This window comes from Zootoca vivipara, chromosome 6 (genome assembly GCF_965207765.1).
Source record: "Zootoca vivipara chromosome 6, rZooViv2.hap1.1, whole genome shotgun sequence".
Taxonomy (NCBI): domain Eukaryota; kingdom Metazoa; phylum Chordata; class Lepidosauria; order Squamata; family Lacertidae; genus Zootoca; species Zootoca vivipara.
The window spans coordinates 48751285-48773882 of record NC_142589.1 but is presented as its reverse complement, the minus strand read 5'-3'; the positions used below and the strand labels follow the sequence as shown (position 1 = coordinate 48773882).

General features: G+C 46.6%; 2 protein-coding genes across 2 annotated transcripts in view; both read right to left on the bottom strand.

Annotated features, from left to right (window-relative positions):
- The window catches only part of ATP6V0D1 (ATPase H+ transporting V0 subunit d1), a 28660-nt gene extending 11724 nt beyond the window's left edge, over window positions 1-16936 (bottom strand). The window contains exons 1-2 of the mRNA XM_035118573.3: window positions 16699-16936; window positions 2653-2824 (exon numbers count right to left, since the gene is read on the bottom strand). Of these exons, the coding sequence (XP_034974464.1) occupies window positions 2653-2824; window positions 16699-16834 (308 nt within the window). The 5' untranslated portion in view covers window positions 16835-16936. The remainder of the gene's footprint in view (window positions 1-2652; window positions 2825-16698) is intronic.
- A 1842-nt stretch (window positions 16937-18778) lies between these two features.
- On the bottom strand, window positions 18779-22012 carry AGRP (agouti related neuropeptide). Its single transcript, XM_035120814.3, has 3 exons — window positions 21565-22012; window positions 20103-20185; window positions 18779-19337 (listed from the first exon to the last, which is right to left on the bottom strand). Exons 1-3 carry the CDS (start codon window positions 21905-21907, stop codon window positions 19146-19148), a joined length of 618 nt encoding a protein of 205 aa, XP_034976705.2. The 5' UTR covers window positions 21908-22012; the 3' UTR covers window positions 18779-19145.
- Window positions 22013-22598: the final 586 nt, after the last annotated feature.

The window sequence follows — 22598 nt, the reverse complement described above, 5'->3', positions numbered from 1 at the left end:
CAGAGGCACATAGGCCTCTCTCTAGTCCAGAAAAACAGAGATGTGGGGGGGGAGGAAGAGAGGCTACTTCAGCATGGGAGGCTTGCATGTTCTCCATCTCCTCAGGAAGCCATAAAAAACTGTTATCTGAATGACATTTGTTTTACTAGGTCTTTCAAGGCAAAGCCACCATAAAAAAGGATTCCAAACAAGGCACCATCTCCTAGGAGCAAGCTCTTATAATCCCCGCTGGTAATTAAAAAGCTGGATGGATCAAGACTGCACCAGAAGCACTCAAGAGTCGGAACACTCAGCCAAATCCTGCAGCGGAAGCCAACAAGCAGAGCGTGTTCTGAAGCCAGAGTGCACAATCACTCTCACCAAGAGGCCCAGGAAAGGATCTCCGCTTCTCTGCCACACCCAAGGCAGGAGCATCAGGACCAGACTTCTAGACAGAACAATGTTTCCAAGCTCTCATCCAGAGATGAGCTCCAGTTTTCTTCAGAGATGCTGAGATTTAGATTTTAGGCTCCGGTTTAGGGGTGTTTTCTTTGTCTAATCTTAAGAGCAGACACTGGATCTTCTCACATTTCCAGCCTTGAACTATCTACCTGTAAAACTTTTGAAAGAAGTGGCTCCCAAATGGACCACTTGAAAATTGCTGTGGGTCTTGGTGGGTGGACTATGCAATGATTCTTCTGCCTGCCTGATTTTTAAATGTATTTTTATTGCTTCTTATGTTGTATTTTGCTGTACAGAATTCTAATTTTAATTCCATAAACCTCCAATGGCAAGTGAACCTCACTGGTAGGCCACAGACCACAGTTCACAAATACCTCAGAACAAGAATTTCCCCAAATCAAGATCCAAAGAGGAGAAGAAGAAAGGCAAGTTTCCTCACAAACTCTCTATCCCTTTCCCCGCCTAAGTTGTATATTTCACCCAGCCATCTTCTTCTTTCTCTCTGCTTACCCTGAAGAGTCTTTGGCCAATTCAGCAAGCTCTTTCTGGGCATTTGCCCAGGCAGCCTGGACTCCTTAGAAAACAAGGCCACCAGGGCCACTTGCCAGCTAGCTCTTTTGATTCTGCTACATGTGGCTCTTGGTGTGCTTCAATACCCTTTTCAACATTTCAGTAGCTGAGCTGCTTCCGCAGAGCCACCTAGGTGACGAAAGAGCTTCTTTCTCCTCCGTCTACGGAGGATGCACTATAGGCCCCTTTCGCTCCCTCCACAGGCATCTGTCATTGGTCAAAACATCTCTTTTGGATCATGGCTTATTAAGAAACCCAACAAGGTACAGTATTAATCACATATGCTAACCAGGCTCATAGAACGGCAAGTAAAAAGCAATGATCCAGTCAATTCCTCAGAAGGAAAACCAGCTGTGAAAGACCCTCTTCCACCTTGAAGTAGCTTCCCTACTTTAATGTATCCCACGTGGAAACCAAAATCTAAAGTGAAACTAAAGGGTTGCTGCATTATTATTATTTATTATTATTATTATTATTATTATTATTATTATTATTATTATTTTAAAATTTTTATTATTAACCTGATCTTCACCATGAAGTCTGGGGGCAGGTTAAAGGTAAAGGGACCCCTGACCATTAGGTCCAGTCGTGACCGACTCTGGGGTTGCAGCGCTCATCTCGCGTTATTGGCCGAGGGAGCCAGCGTACAGCTTCCAGGTCATGTGGCCAGCATGACAAAGCCGCTTCTGGCGAACCAGAGCAGCACACGGAAACACCGTTTACCTTCCCGCTGTAGCAGTACCTATTTATCTACTTGCACTTTGATGTGCTTTCGAACTGCTAGGTTGGCAGGAGCTGGGACCGAGCAACGGGAGCTCACCCCGTCACAGGGATTTGAACCGCCGACCTTCTGATTGGCAAGCGCTAGGCTCAGTGGTTTAACCCACAGCACCATTATGGTATTAGAAGAATATGGTGAAGAAGAATATGGTATTAGAAGAATATGGTGGATCCTAAGAAACATGTCAGGTGTCAAAGGCAAGGGTAAGGAGGTGTTTCTTCAGTATATGAGGAAAGACAAGCAATGAAGGTGCTACCCGGGGGGGGGGGGGGTTCCGCAGCTTAAGGACTGAAACAGAGAAGGTCCCCATTGAGGTCACCACCCCTTGAACTTCCAAGGGCACCAGGACTATCAGGAGGGCATCCTCTGCCAATCATGGCAACCAAGAGTTTCAATTAGCAATAACTGCACCTCGGATTAACCTCATTGGCTACGAGGGAAAGAGACAACCCTTCAGGTATTAGGGGCTTTAGTTGCTTAGTGCTTTAAATACTCTCATGGGCACTCTGAATTGGACCAGGAATAAACTAGCAACTGATGCAGCCATTTTAAATGAGGAGTGGTGTGAATTGCAAATAGAACTCCGATCATTAATCTGGCTGCTGTGTTCTAGACCTGTTGAGTCATCTTGAAAGGCAGCCCCAGTTAGAGTACACAGCAATAATCTAGCCTCAGTTCCCAGAGCATGGACTACACTGTCCAGGATCACTGCTCATAAAACATTTTAAAGCCAAGCTGGTCAGGTCAGATTGCTTGGCAGGAGAGACTACAGAGGTCACACAGATGTAGGGACAGACACTACAGCTTCTCAAGGGAACCAACACGTTGCCCCATTGCATGTGCCCGCTGCTGGCTCTTACGTGATGAAGTCCAGGAAGCTGGCCAAAGGTTCATAGGCGTGATTTCTCATGTGGCGGAACTCCACCACCATCTTCTCCTTCAGCTTGTCATCAATGACAGACACAGTGAGGGGAGAGGCTTCGTTTGCAAGGAAATTCCCATAGTCTGTGCTCTGGAGATGAAGCTTCAAATCTGGGGGGAGAAATGAAGGCAAGTGTCATGACTGACTGAAGCACTACAGAGGACAGACCAAGCAAGGCCAATGGTGATGGAAGAGGTTTTTCTAGAAAGGTGCCACAGCAACACCTGCTGGGTAGAATGAGGTGGTTCTACTTGTCTAATCTGCTGAGCCTGCCAAGCACAGACCCAGGAATGTGAAAACGCACAAGGCCATATTTTCCCCTAGAAATAAAATGAAGTACAGTACACCACATGCCCCATTGTTACCATATAGCAAGCATTGTATTTTATGCCCTGGCCAGTGCTGTGGCTTAGCCAAAGACATGTGATAACAGCAACAAGCTTGGAAGTCTTTGTAAGGAACAGAGGGCGGGGGCTGGGAGTGGCAGTCAAGGCTGTAAACTTGCCAAGCAGCATTTTGGGGCTAGGAGAGGCAATAGAGAAGAAACAGGCTTCTCTGATCCCTTATTCACTGGGCCAGCTGACCCATTCATTCCATTCTGCCACCAAGAAGCCTGACTGGCCTCCCAGTGCTATTCCACCGCACCCAACTGCCTAAGAACTGTGCAAATACTCAAGCACCCTGATGCAAGCCTTTCAAAGAAGCCAGTCAAAGTAACCAGCACATTCAACTTCAGCTAGTTAGTACAGTGTGAAATAACTTATTATTTTAAGTACGTGAGGAGGCAGAAAGTAATCAATTTGTCCATTTCCCAGAATACAGTACAGTGACTGTTTACCAGCTGGTGGTTATGAGACCGTAAGTGGACCAGATGAGAGATGACCTGCTCATATGTTCAGTCATCAGTACAAAACACCAGAACTACCTTTGCGAAACAACTTTTCAAATAGAGGTCAACCAAGCAGGCATTTTAAGGTACTGTAAACTGATCAGTTTTATTATGGATTATAAATAAAAGAGTGAGTGAGTGATGGAAGAAAGAACTTTGTGCTCCACAGGGAAAGCAAAATGGTTTTAAAGTTCCACACACAGCCAGGTGAAATGCCACCAGGGAACTCTGCTTGCGGCAGATTTTGCTGAAATATATTAAACCCGACAGAAAAAAAAGCAACAGAAAGGAGAAAGGGATCCAATTCCCTGAGTATCCTTGCTGCAGTAGCTCCATTCATAGAGATAATAACATAATATTTGCACTAGCTACTCTGGAATGAGCAGCAAAAGCAGATACTGCCCTCAAGTTGTATCAAATAAACATCAGTGATAATGTAACAGCCTGCTGGATCAGGTCAGTTGCCCATCTAGTCCAGCATCACAATGGCCAACCAGATGCCCATGGTGAGCCCACAAGCAGGACCTGAGTACAACAGCACTCTCCAACCCTGTGGTTTCCAGCAACTAGTATTCAGAAGTCTACTGCCTCCAACAGTGGAAGAACATAACCAGTTGTTAGTAGCCAGTGATAGCCTTTTCCTCCATGAATCCCCTTTTAAAGCAGTCCAAGTTGGTGGCCATCATTGCCTCCTATGCAAGCAAGTTCTATAGTTTAACTCTGCACAGCATGTAATTCTTTCCTTTATTTGTCCTGAATATTACAACATTCAGCTTCATTGGTTGCCCACAAATTCTAGTAGTAGAGAGAGGGAGAAAAACATTTTTCTATCCACTTTCTCCATGCTATGCAACATTTTATAAACTTCTAGCATGTCACTTTTTACTTCATTTTCACTAAACTAAAAAGTCCTAATGGCTGTGACCTTTCCTCATATGAAAATTGCTCCATCCCCTTGATCATTCTGGTTGCCCTTTTCTGAATATTTTCCAATTCCGCAACATCTTTTTGAAGTGAGGTGACCAGAACTGTGCACAGTATTCAAAGTGCAGCCACACCATAAATTTGTATTGCAAAAGAACCTCACTTCTCACTTCGTGACCGCTAAGCTTTCTCATGAGACTTGATACTATCAAGAGATTTTTTTAAGTCTATGCATACTATGTTGACTGGGTCATCTTAATCTATATGCTTGTTGACACTCTCAAAATAATTCAAGTGTGTTAATGAGGCAGGGCTCACCCTTGCAGAAGCCATGCTGCTTGCTTCTTTTATCTTTAATAACACTTTCCACCAGTCTTGCAGAAGAAACATTAAGCTAACTGGCCTGTAATTTCCAGAATGCCACGTGGATCCCTCCAAAAATTGTTGTCACATTAGCCATTTTCCAGTCTTCAGATATGGAGTCTGATCTTAGTGACAAGTTACATGTTTTTGTTGGGAAATCAGCAATTTCAGTAAAGGTGCAGAGGGACTAGTGGACCAGTCAGGAATGGAGCGATATGAGGCCCAGGTTGACATGCTGCTGTAACGGGAAGAGGAAGGTGGCAAGAAATAGTTCAACTCTGTGTCAAATCCACATGCACAGACATATTTCCTCTTTCACTTGTTATGAAAAATGTACCCCAAAATGCGTTGCCTTTTAAGAAGGACAGACGCGGGTCGGAAGCTCCAAAATTTGCACTAAGTTCAGCTCCGCCGTGAAAATGACAGAGACCACACGATGCTGTCAGGAAAAACAAACTGATCCCTTTATTGCAGAATGCAAAGCTACAGCTGTAGGGTCCCTGCCTCTGGAAAGAATGAAGGAACCCCGGGAAATGGTGAAGTCCCCCTATATACCCTCCTGTTCATGCATGGAAATCTCTGGACTAGGAGGGAGGGGGAGACAAGGGCGACGGGTGGGAGATCGGATTAGCTGGGTGCGGAGATGACTTTTCCTTTCAGATGGAGAGATGTCAATCTCTCTTCTCCTGTCGTTGATGGTGCTCCCTGTTGTTTGGCAGGAAGGGCAATCAGTCGAGATGGGTGCAGAGGTGGGGCAGTTCCTGGCGATTTCCAGGGGGTGGAAGTCCGCCCGGCAGTGTTTTCCTCCAGGCCATGGAAGGGTGGGCTACGTTGAGGATGGCAATTTATTTGAATAAAGTTGTTCCAGCTAATCCCTCTATTGTCCGTGTGTCCTTGAATGGGTATAGGGTGGTAGTAGGGCAAGGTTCAGGTGGGTTGGGATCATACAGGGTTCATACAGAAAATATACCTGGAAAACATACCTAATGCAGGGATTTCTAATTAAAAGGTAGCAGTCCTGACATATACAGTTCTAAGATATAAAACAGCAATTCTAATACAGAGGCAGCGGATAGAGATTTCATGGTAAGAGAACATATAATAGGCTGTATTATTAACTTGAGTAGAAAAGTTTAACTTTGGATTTGGGCGGTTTCCCCCCCCCCTTCTTCTGGAAACATTGTTTTGTTCTGGGCGGAGGGGAGGTGGAGAGGGGAAATGTGTGAGTTTATGCTAACTGTTGTGCATATGCAGATCCTTAAGCCTTCCTTCAGGCAGGGTCGAGTCCTAGCTGGAGGGGTGGGGAGACAGGGAAGATGGCATTGAACAGGATTCTGGGTATTGCAGCTGTCAAATTCTGTCACCCCTCTCTGTTCATTAATAATGGTGTCCTGCAAACCCCCCCCCCCAATATGATTTTATAACACACTCAAAACAAGTTTTGAGGAAAACAGCTGAAGCTTTTCCCCACCAGGGCATAGGCGAAGAGCAGGACCACTGCCAGTCACAGATGTGGCCCACTGGCTTACAACTACTTGCCCTGGAAAGGCATCTCTTATCTGCCAAGGAAAGGCTTCAGGGTTCAGGCTCTGATAAACAGGCTTTTTTAGGTAAGGGCTCTAGCTCCATGGTCCCAAAAGGTCTCAGGTTCAATCCCTGGTAGAATCTCCAGAATGGGCTAGGTAAGGCTTCCATCTGAAACCGTGGAAAGCCTTTGCTGCCAGTCAGTGTACACAACAACAAAGTGAGATGAACCAGTGTTCTATCTAACCTGGCATGAGACAGCACCCAGTGTAGGCTAAATACATCCAGTTATTTCAGCCTTGCTTCCCAAGACCTGCCCTTCCAGCTTCACGCTATGCTTGCAGCTCTCTTACACTGACTGACCCCCATCCCAGCTGTTCTGACAAAGACTCCAGCATGCAAAGTGATCTGGTCATGCCCTATCCAAGTCTGTACCTTTGGGGCTCCACATAATTCCTTTATGCATCCCTACAGGCTGTGAGCCTCACCAGCCATGAAACGCACAAGTTTAAACATGCTCTTTAAAGAGCCACTTGTGGCCCCAGCACAAAGGATTCTCCCTTTCCTTTTTCTGAGAGTTCACTTAACAGACCTTCCCGCGGGCAGTAAAGGGGCACAAAAGGGGTTTGGGGGGGGGGAGAGAAGGAAAGAGATTGAATGGAACCAGATGGAAAACACCCGCCCAAATTGCTCCGAGTTTCTTGGAATCTAAAGAACTTCAAGGCTCTCGATGCCTCCAGGGAAACAGCAAGTTGCATAATCACAGCTCAACTTTACAGCAAGAACCAAGTAAAGGGGGAAGGAGAGAGATTGCATCCAAGGTCAAAAGGAGCCTCTGAGTGAGGCACAAAATGGGGGCTGTCACATGCAAGACCAACCAACTCTAAGGCTGGTTTGGAGCAACTACTGCCTCTCACACCAACAGCTGGACAGCAGCCTCCATCTTATACCTGTGATAAGTTACTTAAATATACAAGGTCAGAGCAACCAAGGCACGGGTCAAGACACCCTCTTCTGCCAGGTCTGATCTAGCAATACAGACAACAGAACCAGTGAGACGCCAAAGGGTTATTCCACTCTGTCCAAGTTATTTCAAGACTCACTTGCAAGGCTGCAGGATGGCAGAAAAATCTCACTGATGCAGCAGCATCTTTTTAGGCAATAAAGTTGCAGGCTTGGAAACCACCCTTTCTGTGATAAAACCCCAAAGTTCCTCAAGTTCCTGTTTTTCATTTAAAAAAAAAGCCAAACTGGCGTATTTGATCTTTGAGAATAAAGGGGCCTAGAAACCGAGGCTAGTACACCATGCCCCTCCCTGCAGCAGATAACAGAATGGCCACCCAGCCTCTCTGTCTGACGACCTCTAAGTAAAGGAGAGCCCAGAATATCTGCAGGCTCCATGGTCGGACAGCTCCTACTGCCAAGCCATTTCTCCTAATGTTCGCCTGAAACGGACTCTTTTGCTTGTGCTCTCAGCACACTCAATCAAATCCTGGTCGAGGGGGCTCTCACTCTATTTTGAGCACAAGCCTTTCCCTCTGCAGCTGCTAAGGAAGACCCAAACACAACACAGCTTCCTCAAAGGCACAAATCCCCCAACCACTTTGCTTTGGCTACTGAGAGCTTGGGCAGATGGGGAGACAACCTCAGTGCCCTCAGTGGCTCCAATACTGAACAGGGCACATCAGGGACTTGATGCAGCTGAAGGACAGGCCCCCTTTCAGGCCACAGCCAGTCCAGCAGGTCCTCCTGCAGGACACTACCCGGGGGTGGGGAGAGAGAGCACCAAGGCCAGATCCAGCCCAAAAGCATTTTTATCTGGCTACCAATGCTCTACCAAATTTTACAAAGATGTGGTGAAAAGTTTGCCCACATTTCTACTTGTAAAGACATTAAATTGCTGGTAGTTGCATGAGATGGTAGTCATGTGCAAAGGTGACATTAGTTTGGATTCTGCATGCCAAGTGCCCTGGGAATTCCACGTTCTGTAATGACAAAGCCCACATTGCTATACCTCACTGGTTTTATTACAGAACCAGACTGTCTGCAAGCCATCCCTCTTTAAGAAGATCTTCCCCTTTGGCTGCCTGTCTTCATGGCTTCTATTCATCTGCAATGCTAATCTGACTTTTTTCAAAGGTTAATGGATTTCGGGCTGTTCCAAGGACAGAAAGGCCCAGCAATGATGGGCCAAGCCTGAGGGTAGACAAGGATGCAATCTTCAAGCTTGCTTTCTAGAAGAGGCGCCTTTAAGGGACACAGCGAAGTCTCCAAATATGGGCAGCAGCTGCAGTTTGACCAAACAAATGAGAAACATGGGGACAAAAGAGAAACCAACATGGGGTTGTTGGTTAGACCTGATTTGTTGGTGTTCACAACTGACATACTCTGTTTTTAGTCTTAGTCTTTTCTTAGGAATAGCTCAGTTTTCCCATCTATTCCAGTGGTCAAAGTATGACAAAATTATTTTATGTAGTGTTTTCTGGCCCCTTCCTTCAGTCATTCCACGATCTCATTCTGGGCCATGGAGGCAGGTATTTATGTACCTATCTGCATGCACTTTTTAACAAGAAATCACTGGAAGTGCACAAGAGCTGGGTAGTTGAGCATCCATTTCTATTTGACTGTGAAATAAGAAAACCGAGGTTCCATAAAATAAATGCATGTATGTAAGTGCATTAAACACATTCCTAAACACAGAAAACATAAACCAAACCCTAATGTTTGAAAAGCCACACCATCACTTTGGGAAGCGGCCCTTTAAATGTATCCTGCCCTATACCTAGCTGTCAAGCAAGCCAGCCACTAAGGGTGCTACAACTGATACCTTGAAGTGATAGTATCTGCTTTTTGTTCACATGCTGTTCTGAGCCTTGAAAAGCACTTAGAGCTGAAGGAGGAAGTTGGAAGAATCATGCTCCTTCCCACTTCCTCCTTCAGCTCTATGTCTTTTCAAGGCTCAAAACAGCACAGCACGTGAACAAAAAGCAGAAGGCCCAAGAGGGTAAGAGCAAAAGGGAAAGGGAGATTCATGGCAGGAAAACAGAGGGTCTGGGGGGAGAAAGTGGGATGCCACAGGAGGAAGAGTTGTGTGGTGTATGAGTGTGTGAGGAGAGCGAACTGAGGGGAGAGTGTTAGAGGGCAGACAGAAGTGCCTGCACACAGGCATGTACACACTTTGGAAAAGATGATCCTTTGAAACTGCATAATTTTCCCACAGGTCTCCATCATCAGATCACAAACATTTCTCTCCATTGACTGAATGAATCTGGTGCTTTCTATTACTCCTGTGGTGCAAAACCATGACCCTGATGTACAGATCCTGATAGATCCTCAATGTTTACAAGGTATCCACTCAAAATCTTAATCAAATTATAGGTCACTCTCTGCATGCAGATGTATTCTGCAATCTCGAGGGTATTGTTGTCATTCTCTTTAAAAATCACGAGGATCCAGAAGGATTCAGGCACTGAAAAAGTGAGCACTTCTTTTTCCTGTTTAAGCACAAAGACACAGCAAATAAGCACACTGAGTTAAGAGAGGGAGCTGTTAGTAACAAAACCAAGTGACTGGCGTTTTAACTGAAACTCCAAGCATACCAGGAACAAGAAGGATAATTATGAAGTAGGAGAGGGCAAATTGTGGAACCAGGGGAAAACCTTATGGCGAACATGAAACACAGAGCATAGATCAAACCTACCACACACACACACACACACACACTCATACAAACAGACAAAGAGCAAAGCACAATCCTGAGGAATCCATAAACTTACTGGGGAGTGCTCTGGGTCAAGCAAATGAGCAAAGGCTTGCATTTCCTTTTGGGGGGCAAAAGAGGGCAGCATAATCCACTGTCATATGTTCCCCACCTCTGGAGAAACTTTAATTTGATGGGGGTGGGTCAAGGAGAAGAGCTACAAATTCAAGAGGATCCATTTTAATTACACTGGATCTGATTTTTACCCAGATTACATGGAAAAGCAAAGTTGTGTGTTCTTTGCCTGTAGAGTGGGAGGGGGAAGGGAAAGAGCCAACCAGATGTGGCCGTTAGTGCTCACGGCATACTCTCAGCATTCAAAATGGGCCCCCAAAGATTGACGACTCCTTCACTTCTGCCTTGGCTCAGCCCCAGAACCACTGTTCAGCATTGGTGTGGTACAGAGACTAGTGCTGGATTACATCTAGGAGATACAGGTTCCAATCAATCACGAGGCTCACTGGGTGGCCTTCGGCTAGTTCATGTCTTGCAGCTTAATCCGATTCACAGGGGAGGAGGCCAGGCAGTTTGCAAGGGCATTTTGTCCTTTGGAGGAAGAACAGCTCAGAAACACAGTAAACAGCAGCTGCGGACCATACAGAGTCTGAGTCCTTCAGACTGATCCCACAGTCCATCTCCATCCCACTGAATAACTACAGAGCCCCCCCATATTAGGGGTCAAATGTTTTCCAGGCAGACCTGAGCCTATGTAAACAAACAGCATGGAACCACCATGTTCAAAGGCATTATAGCCCCCAAAGGTCAGGTGCTGAGGCCAAACAGGAGGGGAGAGTTGCTGCTTACAAGCTTCTAGGAGTCACACAGCAAGTGGGAAAATGATGCTGGACTTGACAGAAGGCGGCGCATGGCTGTCCCAAGAAATGCCAAGGAACATCCACATCAAAACAGCATTGCAGGCCATGGGAAAGGGGAAGAGCATTCAATAAGCTAACTCTCAAACACTCTCATACAGCTTCCTGGAAAACAATGAAGATTCTGCAAACCAGCAGACATGCTTAATGGCTTCAGCCACAGCACACAAGTTTTCATATTTCATATATTTGGTTCTGGCAAACTGGAACCATGTACAAGGCAGGCAGATTCAAATGGAAAGTTTCTGACAAAGGAATGGCTCTTATAGCCATTATGGCCAACAGGGCCATAAATGCAGGGAAACCCCCCCTCCCCCACTACAGAGGCATGGCCAAACTTGACCCTCCAGCTGTTTTGGGACTACAACTCCCATCATCCCTAGCTAACAGGACCAGTGGTCAGGGATGATGGGATTTGTAGTCCCAAAACAGCTGGAGGGCCAAGTTTTGCCATGCCTGTTATAACACATTGCAAAGTCAGACAGGAAAGAAAGCCAGGCAGAGGCCTGGGGCACCACCTCATGGTGGTAGTGAGGAATTACAAGAGGCTGATCCCAGCAAGCAGGAAAATTAGAACACAAGCAAAGATGTGCTACTGGAAGAGAAGAAACCTCTAGAATGGTTTTAAACCTCTAGTCACAACCTATCCTTCTCCTGGCTGCCAGAACAGTCATTCAATGTCATGTATTTATTACATTTCTAGACTGCTGTTCAAGCAAGGCACTGCAAAACAAAACAAAGAATCCACATAAGAATAATTAAAATGGCTAAAACAAATACATAAACATCTCCTCAAAAGCTTGTGGGAAGAGATGTGTATTCAGTAAACACCAAAGGAAACGCCCCCTAACTTACAAAGGGTGGAAGCTCCGTAGCTGGGTGGGCCATGAAAGAGGAAGCCCTGTCATTGTGCAACAAGCCACACCAATAGGCTAAGCAGGGCTCCTTCCCCTGCCAATTATAAAGACATGGCTAGAAAAAAAGACAGGAAATTGGATCTTCCTTCAAGCAAGCCCATTTAGTGATTTGTAGGAACATTCCATTCAAGCATCTTGAATTGGCCTGGTAGCAAATAGGCAGGATTGCTATTAGAAGAGCCCTGCTTAACATTTTGAGCTGAAGCTTTGAGACACATCATCTAGATCAGGCATCCCCAAACTTTGGCCCTCCAGATGTTTTGGACTACAATTCCCATCTTCCCAGACCACTGGTCCTGTTAGCTAGGGATCATGGGAGTTGTAGGCCAAAACATCTGGAGGGCTGCAGTTTAGGGATGCCTGATCTAGACAAGCAGCTCCCTGATCCCCTGACTTGAATCTCCCGACTTTTTGTTCTGTTTCCATAGATGTTTATACGTATATGTGTATGTTTATATATGCAGGGAGCTGTATTCTATAAGTGGTTTTATAACCAAATTCTTGATGTTTTGTCATCTGCTTTTATCAGTTTGTAAACCACCTCAGTATGGAAATGAAATGAGATATATACCGCTAAATTATTTTAATTACTTAGTAATAACCTAGACCTAGACTAATGAGTAAAAACATATGTAATCATTATCAGTTCATCCTGTAAAGCCAAGGGGATGTTGATACCATCACCCAATGAGATGAAACTCATCCTCCTTTGGACACTAACAGATTGTGTCACCTGGGGCCCAATACCCAATGACCCACTTCCAAGGCAGGGGGACTTATCCAGAGGAGTGGCAAGAGGGCTTTACTTACACACACACACACCAGCCCTTGAACAGCCTCTTCCATTGAGAGCTCAAAGAGACAGGAGAGACAGGCACTACCAAGCTATGAAGGACTCAAGGAAGAGTGCAGCTGCCCAATTTTAGTACTCAAACTGCTTAGAGAATTATTGCTGGAAAAGCAGCAAGTAAATATTATTAATAAGTGAGGTTTTTTAAAAAATCAATTGGTATGAATTGAATCTATTCGAAGTATGACAATTACTGGGTGTCATTTGCAGGACTGAGTCCTTCCTTCCTCTTAAAAAGCATTCATTTTTTAATTTAAAAAATGAGTAACAGAAGTAGCTTGTTCATTCAGCAGCCCAGGGTTCTTTTACATTTCCACCTCTTGCAATCCTCCACAGTGTGTCAGCCGATTACCCTCATAAAAGAGAAAATGAAGGAACTCCTGTCAATATTATTCTCCATGTGCCAGGCAGTGTGCAGTGTGACCATATGGATGTTTACTCAGACATAAGCCCTCCCAAGTTCAATGAAACTTACTCTCAGGTATTCTTGTAAAGAAGCTGGTAAAATGTGGGTTTGACAATGCTACCATTCAGTGGATTTGTAACTGGCTGATTGACCGAACCCAAAGGGTGCTCATCAATGGCTCCTCTTCATCCTGGAGAGAAGTAACTAGTGGGGTGCCACAGGGTTCTGTCTTGGGCCCAGTCTTATTCAACATCTTCATCAAAGACTTGGATGATGGGCTTGAGGGCATCCTGATCAAGTTTGCAGATGACACCAAATTGGGAGGGGTGGCTAATACCCCAGAGGACAGAATCACACTTCAAAATGACCTTAACAGATTAGACAACTGGGCCAAAGCAAACAAGATGAATTTTAACAAGGAGAAATGTAAAGTACTACACTTGGGCAAAAAAAAATGAAAGGCACAAATACAGGATGGGTGACACCTGGCTTGAGAGCAGTACATGTGAAAAGGATCTAGGAGTCCTGGTAGACCACAAACTTGACATGAGTCAACAGTGTGATGCAGCAGCTAAAAAAAGCCAATGCAATTCTGGGCTGCATCAATAGAAGTATAGCGTCTAGATCAAGGGAAGTAATAGTGCCACTGTATTCTGCTCTGGTCAGACCTCACCTGGAGTACTGTGTCCAGTTCTGGGCACCACAGTTCAAGAAGGATACTGACAAGCTGGAACGTGTCCAGAAGAGGGCAACCAAAATGGTCAAAGGCTTGGAAACAATGCCTTATGAGGAACGGCTTAGAGAGCTGGGTATGTTTAGCCTGGAGAAGAGAAGGTTAAGGGGTGATATGATAGCCATGTTCAAATATATTAAAGGATGTCATATAGAGGAGGGTGAAAGGTTGTTTTCTGCTGCTCCAGAGAAGCGGACATGGAGCAATGGATTCAAACTACAAGAAAGAAGCTTCCACCTACGGTAAATATTAGGAAGAACTTCCTGACAGTGAGAGCTGTTCGACAGTGGAAATTGCTGCCAAGAAGTGTGGTGGAGTCTCCTTCTTTGGAGGTCTTTAAGCGGAGGCTTGACAGGCATATGTCAAGAATGCTTTGATGGTGTTTCCTGCTTGGCAGGGGGTTGGACTGGATGGCCCTTGTGGTCTCTTCCAACTCTATGATTCTATGATTCTATGATTCTAAGTGTGTCTAGGCCTGCAGCCTACATTTGTTGACTCCTTTATGTGTGGAGATCTACACTGGTTACCAATTTGCTACTGAGCCAAGTTCAAGGGGTTACTATTATTATACTGGCAGCAACCATTCTAGGAATGTTTGATAGGTGCACAATTCTGCTGAACCCAAAAATGACACAAAAAAGAGGAGGAACAGAACAGGAGCAGAATGGGTATTTGCAGGCTTTTTCAATGCTGTTGGAAATATACATGATTTCACTTAAATGTGTGGTGCCTTGGAAAGTAACCCCCACATAAATTGGGAGTTGCCTGTATAAAGCCCTTAGCACCTTGGAACTAGTTTACCTACCAGATCACCTTACTCATATATGACCAATTGACAATATGTCAATTGTGGAATTGACACTATAATCCATAATATCCATTCCATATTTGTAAAAAATCATTTTTTTTAGTGCAGCAGCACCTAAAATTTGGAACTTCCTGCCTACTGATATCAGGAAGGCGTATTTGCTGTACTCTTTTCTGTGCCTGCTAAAAACATTTTTGTTTAGACCAGCTTATCCAGACACATAGATGCTGAAATGTTTTAACCTCTTTTACTGTTAATTTTGATTGGTTTTTTATTGTTTTTATTGATAATTTTAGTATTTCTGGTAAATCACTTTGAATTTTAGCCACAATTGGGCAGTAAATAAAATCTGGTAAAATAAAATAATATTAATGAAGGAAACAGTTTCATCCTGCAAAACATTCTCTGAACTCAACTGAAAAAGCTGCCAAGACAGTCTGGAAAATGCAGCACAAAATTTAACATACGATAAAAGGATGTTCAACCCAGGTGAAGAAATGCTGAATTTTGCTACTAATTTCCCCAGCTTACATTACTATTACTTCAAAAACTTCAGTCCTAAAGCAAACTTACTTGGAAAAAAATCCTAATGAATTATGAATCCAATGGAGCTAACATTTAAGTGAATGAGCCAAAGCCTTTGGCCTTAGAAATGTGACACAGCTTCCTATGACTCCCTTTCCATAAAGGATTTTGTTCAGAGACCCAAGAAGACTTGCTCCAGCCCTTACAGTCTGAAACACACTTTGGAGTCAGTTCCCACTTGCGGGGCTCTTGACAGCTGCTCTTGGCAAGGAAAGGCTCTTGACAGCTGCCCTGCAATCAGGGAATTCCCTTCATTTAAAAATCTGACGCTTGTTCTTGATTACCTTGCAAAAACACTCACTGATGACAAATTCCAGAGAGACAGACATGTTACATTACAAACACAAGAATGTGTGCTGATATCATAAAGACACCCCCCCCAAAAAAAAGTATTTCTACAGTTAGCGCTATCCAAAGATGTGCAGCCCAAAAATCTTTAAGTGGGGGAAAGCAGAATCTTAATGCAAGTGCAGTTACTATTCACAAGAGCAGAAGCTGGTGACTGTGCTTGATGCTACCTTTGAACTTATGAGGCTCTAATTCTACAGAAACTTTCTGCTGCAATAAACATGTCAGCCTTTAAAGCGTCACAAGTTATGTGCGTTTTCAGGGGAAGTATGAATCTGTTGGTTCCCCTGGTTTTCTCAGTGGCTTTTGAGAGCACTGACCATGTGAGGATATATATAAGTTGGGAGTTGGCAGCACTGTTTTCCTGTCCTCCCACTTGGACCTAGGCAGTCAATTCATAGCATCTATGCTTTGGGGTTCCAGAGGGTTCTCTCTCCTTACCCCACATTGCTTAATTAGGTGACATGACTGAATGAAGTCACCTGGGCACTTGAACTGCAGCAGCATCAGTACTGAGATGGGTGTTACAAACCTCTTTCACCAATACACCAGCACCTTTGCCTGCTTCCAGGTCCTACTCAAAGTGTGTGCATTTACCTTTAAAGCCCTCCATGGCAGGAACCTCGGCAAGGACAGAGCTATTTTAAAAATCTGGTGACTCAGAGAACTTCATCATACAACACCATCACAAGGAAATCAAGCAAAACAACTTGCTGCTGAAGCAAGTCACCTCCAACGAGCCCCCACCCCCCTAGTCCCCACTTCTGCTCCAGGCGCGGCCAGTCTCCTGACTGAAGAAGCGGCCGCCTTGAGGATGAAGCGCGACCAGGCAAATCGAAACCTGCCACGAATGGTGGCGGGGGCAAGGAGCAGGTAGCGGCCCGTGGTGTGGGCGGCTAGCTAAGAAGGGCCCGGAGCGGAACCCCTGAGGAGGAGTCGCGCTAGGCGCCTCGCCCCCCCGCCCTCTGCACATGCTCAGGAACACCTCCCCCCTCCCCAGCTGACCTTCGAGGCTCTCGCACTGGACGAGGTTGACATAGTCAGCCTGGCTGAGGACGCCGGCCTTGAAGCCTCGCACAAGGCCTTCCAGGTAGCCGCTGTCTACGTTGAAGTACAGCTCCGGGAAGCACGAGAGCAACATCGCGGCGGCGGCGGCGGCGGCGGCGGCAGACACGGGAACCGGCCAGGCTCGGAGGAGGCTGAGGAGGGGCCGCCGGAAGTGGGAGCAAAAGTCTCGTCTCTCACGTGATCCCGACAAAACCGCTGCTCCTTCCACGACTCCTAGAAGGGCCCGCCGGGGTGGTTTCCTGTTTCCTATCAGACTCTTTTAAGCGCCCCCTCCCGGGTTGGAAGTGAGGGTTGCCCATAGAAACCAACGGAGCGCTGCCATTGGGCAACAGAAGACCTCGGCAGCCGCCGGGGCGATTTCGGTGCTTGCAGGCCCTCATTTGTGTATCCAGCGCGTTAGTCAGCTATGGTCCTCCTCAGAGTAGACCCGCTGAGGTAAATGGACACGATTCTCTTGGGTCCGTTACTTTCAGGAGGACTTAGTGGGGGCTCGTGAGGAGTGCGCAAGCCTGTCAGACCGGCCCCTGTCCGACCCCGCACTTCCGACGACTTCGGCGCGAGGAGAGCCTCGCGGGGCCGTTTCTAGAGAGCAGGCCGGAGTGGAGAAGAAGGGCCCGCCGAGGCCTAGGCAGGGATGGCTCCTCTAGGAAGGCGCACGTCTATGGCTTGATGCCTAGAATGGCGCGGCTGCCCCCTGCCGGCCACAGCGTACCCTCGGAGGTCCATGCGCAGGTCCAGCTTTCTGCGGCCCCGCAGATCAGCCGGTTGTTTATTGGGAAAGTGGGAAAGGGATTCTCCCTGCCAGGCCTGTCAAATGCACCCCCCCCCCCACGGCCTACTTGAGGACGCGGAATATGACTCCGCCTCGGCCCCAGGCACAAAATAGCGGGCCAGGCGCAGAAGCAGCCGGAGCTCGTCGCCATCAGCTGGCATCGACTGGCATGCCTGGCATCGACGTTTTCTCCTGAGATAATTCGAGTCATTTTTGGAAATTGCTAAATAAACTGCGCTTTCTTTGTGGTGAGAAGTCCCAGAGCTCAGCGTTCCCCAACCCAATCCAGGCACTTGCTTTGGAGATTTAGCCACCTCCCCGTTTTATGCAAAATTCCCAAGTGGAGAAGGCGTATACAGTACAGTATAACAGTACAGTATATGCTTTCCCTCGCTACCCCCACGTTTCTCAAAGTATTTACACCCATCTCCTGTCTGTCTTCTTCCATTCTGCTATTACACTAGACTTGTATGTCATCCTCCCTCCAAAAAGACCCACCGTTTCTTTCATTCTTTTCTCCCCCCCCCCTTTCTGTGGGCCCTGATCTGTCAAAGTGTTGCAGTGTGTGCAGGCTTGTCAAGAGAGATGCCTGGTCTGTCATTGCTGTATTCTCTCCACCCCGTGTGGTTCCATCCAAAGCTCAGTGGGGACAAGCTGGTACCTTAATCTTACCTATGTAGCAAATTCCAGCTGCTATGCTAAAATGTTGAACTGTTATTGGTTAATAAATACAACTACTGCAGTTCACATTCCTGCTGCTGCTTCCTGGTATTAGGGCAGTCTTGTTGCAGAGTTTCTTCATCCAATGCGTGCCCTTCCCAAACCCATCAGGAGGGAGATCTCCCCACACACCTCAAACCTCTTTGTCTCTCAGCCATCTTCGCAGGGGTTGGCACTGGCCCAACCAAAAGGCAATAGCACAGTTAAGGGAGCTGGCCAGACTGCTGGCTTCTGGCTCACTGTTTGATAAACACTGCTCTAAACTTTGCCCCTTCCTGATAATGTCTTTTATCCATTGATATAGGACTAGTTCCTCCCTCCCCCCGCCCTTCCTTTCATTGAAAGTGTCTACTGGTAGACCCAGATGCTGAGTTTCAACTACTGCTGCAAGTGCCCTGTTCATGTTCTGAGGCTACTTCAGAAGTACTGTATAACCATGCCACAAAATTATATCCCACCAGAACTATGGAGTGGGCTCCATGCCCTAGAAACCTTACCACCCAGACATAATATATGGATACATCATCATTATTAGCAGCAGTAGTATTTATTAATATAACACTTCATGACAAAAATAGGTTTCTAAGTGCTACTGTACAGTAACCTACTCAGAGACCCTGAGATGGGGAACCCAGGTCCGTACAGCACAATAAGCCATCCCTTTCCCAATCTCAAGTACCCAAATGTGCCAAGAATGGCTGGCTAAAGCTTTGGGTTTTAGGAGAATGCTGGAGAACTGTCACCTGTTGAGGCGATCAAGGCTTTTGGTTGTCTGTTTTTCCTTTGTAAGGAAAGAGAAGCTCATGTTTTTGTCACTCCTTTTTATTAAAATGGGTAAAAAGAACAGGAACCCATTTAAACGTAAGATAAGGGAGTGACACCCTGATGAAGGCTAGTTCTTGCCACAGGGGAAAGTGTTGCTAAATTTCTTGCAAAAGCAATTGGCATTGAAGAAGCGGCAGTAGCAGGTGGCACATGGATCACAGCAGGGAAGCTTGTGCCCAAGGCAAGATTCCTGCAAGCGGACACATCTTCGAGGGGAACGCTCTTCCCTTCCTTGGGTCTGCAGGGCCGTCAGCAACATCTGCAAAGAGAGCAACGGGAAGGAATGAAGAGATCAGAGGTGCTTGGCAAGAAGCACTTCTGCTGCTCTGAAAATACACATTTGCAAAGGAAAACACACACATCCACCTATTTATGGCTTGGGCCTAGGCTGCACAGAAAGCAACCTGGCAGCATCCTGTTGGCCACAGTATATTAATACAAATCCTGCCTTCCCATATATCGGTCAACAGCCTACCTGAAAAAGACTCTGACTGATTGCTCTTCCTCCAGGGTTTGACTTAGAATACATGTATGACTATAAAACAAGTTATGACAACCTCGGCCTGCTTCTACTTCAAAGGAACTTCTGGATTCATACATTTCAGGAGGATGGGGAAATGCCACCTCATTGGCTTGGGCCACCTGGTGTTGTTTGTTCTACTGGTATCATTAGGGGATGTTTTCTGATCATGACATTGATCTAGCACAAATTGGGAAGGTTGACCAGTGTAAGGAAGAGGGGTGGATTATCCAGAGCCGCAGGATGCAATTGTACCAAATGTTCCTTTTGGAGGAAGGGCAGGGGATACTTTTAATAATAAACTCTTCATTCTATGGCGTTGGTGGAGGACCCATAGCTCCATCACACACACCTTGCACAGGTAAGGTCCCAGATTTTCCCTTGCAGAATGACTGCCAATGTGACTGCATGATCCTGGACAAGATGAAGCAATGCCTGACTCAGTGTAGGAACGCTTCCGACATGCAAGCACAGTCAGGGAGCTTGTGGGATGGTTTCAGTTACCTGCTGTGGCTCCATTGCGTTTGCTTCTAGCACAAGGTCATCTTGGGCAATTGGCATCTCCAGGGCAGCCAGGTGTTCAAAATCTGTGAGGGGAAAAAAAGGTGTGGAAGATACTTCATTGCCTTCCCGGAGCTACTGTCCACAACTTCTGATCTATTCTTGCCATTGGTTTCTGCCCATGTAAATGTTTTTTCAGCCATGACCAAAAGCCCAAGCCTTTTAAATAATAATTTAGCTAATAAGATTGTTTTGCCTTTGGTGATTTGTTAAATTTTGTGTTCTTTGAGTGCTATTCAGCTAAATTTTCCTCTGCAAAACTAGTGAACATGACTAAGTTAGGTCCATTGATTTCAGTACATCTACTCAGAGTAAAACTTAGCTGAATACCACCAGCCTTTGCTTCTTTTGCTCTTATATGGCCTTGTCTTAATACTTCATTTAATATCATTGTTATTGCTGTAGTGTATTGTTATTCCAGGAGCTGCCCAGATAACTTTTTGTTAGAGGGCGATTTCTAAAATAACTACATGCATGAGATCAGATTCACAACAGTTGTGAATCTGGGTTTGCTTGATGGGTAAAGAGCCTGAACACGAGAGCTCTTGGCATCTGTGGCTGGGCACAGCCTCCTTCCCTATACTGTACTCTCCCGCTCCTGGCTTGGGAAGCTACCATTAGCTACAATCCACCCTGTCCTGTAGTTTCCTGAGAAATACTGTGTTTCCCTCCGAAACAGCTTTGATTCATATGAAGACATCTGCACCCCTGTCTTCCCACCTGTGTGGACAGACAGCAGGCGACTTGTATAATGATAAAAGGTAAAGGGACCTCTGACCATTAGGTCCAGTCGTGACCGACTCTGGGGTTGCGGTGCTCATCTCGCGTTATTGGCCGAGGGAGCTGGCGTACAGCTTCCAGGTCATGTGGCCAGCATGACAAAGCCGCTTCTGGCAAACCAGAGCAGCACATGGAAACGCCGTTTACCTTCCCGCTGTAGCGGTACCTATTTATCTACTTGCACTTTGACGTGCTTTCGAACTGCTAGGTTGGCAGGATCTGGGACCAAGCAACAGGAGCTCACCCCATCGCTGGGATTTGAACCACCGACCTTCTGATTGGCAAGCCCTAGGCTCTGTGGTTTAACCCACAGCACCACCCGCGTCCCCTATAATGATGCACAGGTGCTATTTGAAATACGGGGGGGGGGGGTGTTAAGGGTGGAATGACCTCACTGGGTTTGAAGCTGGTACATAACATGAACACATTAATCCACGCTTCCCCTCCAGGAACTCAAAAGTGTCAGGCCAAAGAAAACCACCCAGCAAAGGCGAAAGCACTCTGAGTTTTCCACACTGGGAAGACAAGAGGGCTATTCTTGCTCAGGGCCCCTCAGCTACATTAGAGCTGTGTTGCATGTACAAAGGCTGCAGAGACAGGCAGAGGGGAAAGGAGATAAACTGACCTGGGGGTCCCTCTTTGATCACCTGCAGAAGCCCTGGGTAGCTGGAGCGGCCTTCTTCATCCAGCATGGAGGAGCCCCGCTCGGCCAGACGGTGGCTGTGGTTGGGGTTAGAGGCCAGGGTGGTAGGGATTTCTTGCAGGAGTCCTAAGGACAGCAGCAGGATCCTCAACATCGTCTCCCTGGATAACCTGCAAGCAAGAAACAAGTGGTGGTGGGGAGCAAGAGGGCTTAGATGCTGGACTGAGAGATGGCCTAAATTGGGAATAAGACAGGTGACCACAAAGACCACCAACCTTTCTGGAGGGGGATCCATATCACACAAACCACACCATACACACCGCATCCCCTTCCCCCCGCTCTCCAGCTTGTAGAGCTGGGCTCCCTCACAGGCTTTTCTGAAAGAGGCTAAAGAGAGACTTTGCAAGGGGGTTGTCTCTCCAGCCTGAGAGCACCCCAGGAAAGGACAGTCACCTCAGGGCTTGAAGCCCCCACTGCATTCCGCTTCCCTTCCCTCAAAGCAAGCAAGCCAGCTGCCTGCCCATCATCTTCTCCTCTTCCTTCTTTGCTCAGAGCGATCTCCCCAATTAACCCTCATAACGATCCTGTGAAGTAGGTTAGGCTGAGAGGGCGGACAGCTTGGCGAGCTCCGTGGCTAAGTGGGGATGTAAGAGAGGCTTGGTCTCCTCTATCAAGGGCAGCATTCAGGCACCCGCAAACATTTGGAGCAGCTCAGTACAGAGATGTCTTCTTGAAATGGGTGCACAGTGGGCAAAGCCCTGTGGAAATACCCAAGCCCCCTGCAGACCGCAAAGGAGAAGGTGTGCAGCAGCTGCCCCTCTTCCATGGCTCCCTCCCACTGCCCCCACCAAAGGGCTGCTCTGCTTAATGGAAGATGAACATACAACTTTCTTTGTGCAAAGCAACAAGTGCCCTCCCCCCATTCTCTGGGCCCTATCCTGTGGAATGTGGTGCTCAGCACATTTCACACTCAGTGAGTAGGAGAGGCAGAAAGTTACTGTACCTGACTCTTGTCG

Coding starts and splice junctions, on each gene's coding strand:
- AGRP (XM_035120814.3), bottom strand. CDS start 21,907: ATGCGGTGTGTATGGTGTGGTTTGTGTGATATGGATCCCCCTCCAGAA. Junction 20,186..21,564: donor GATCAAAGAGGGACCCCCAG/GTCAGTTTATCT, acceptor TTCCCCTCACAG/ATTTTGAACACCTGGCTGCC. Junction 19,338..20,102: donor ACGCAATGGAGCCACAGCAG/GTAACTGAAACC, acceptor CTCTCTTTGCAG/ATGTTGCTGACGGCCCTGCA.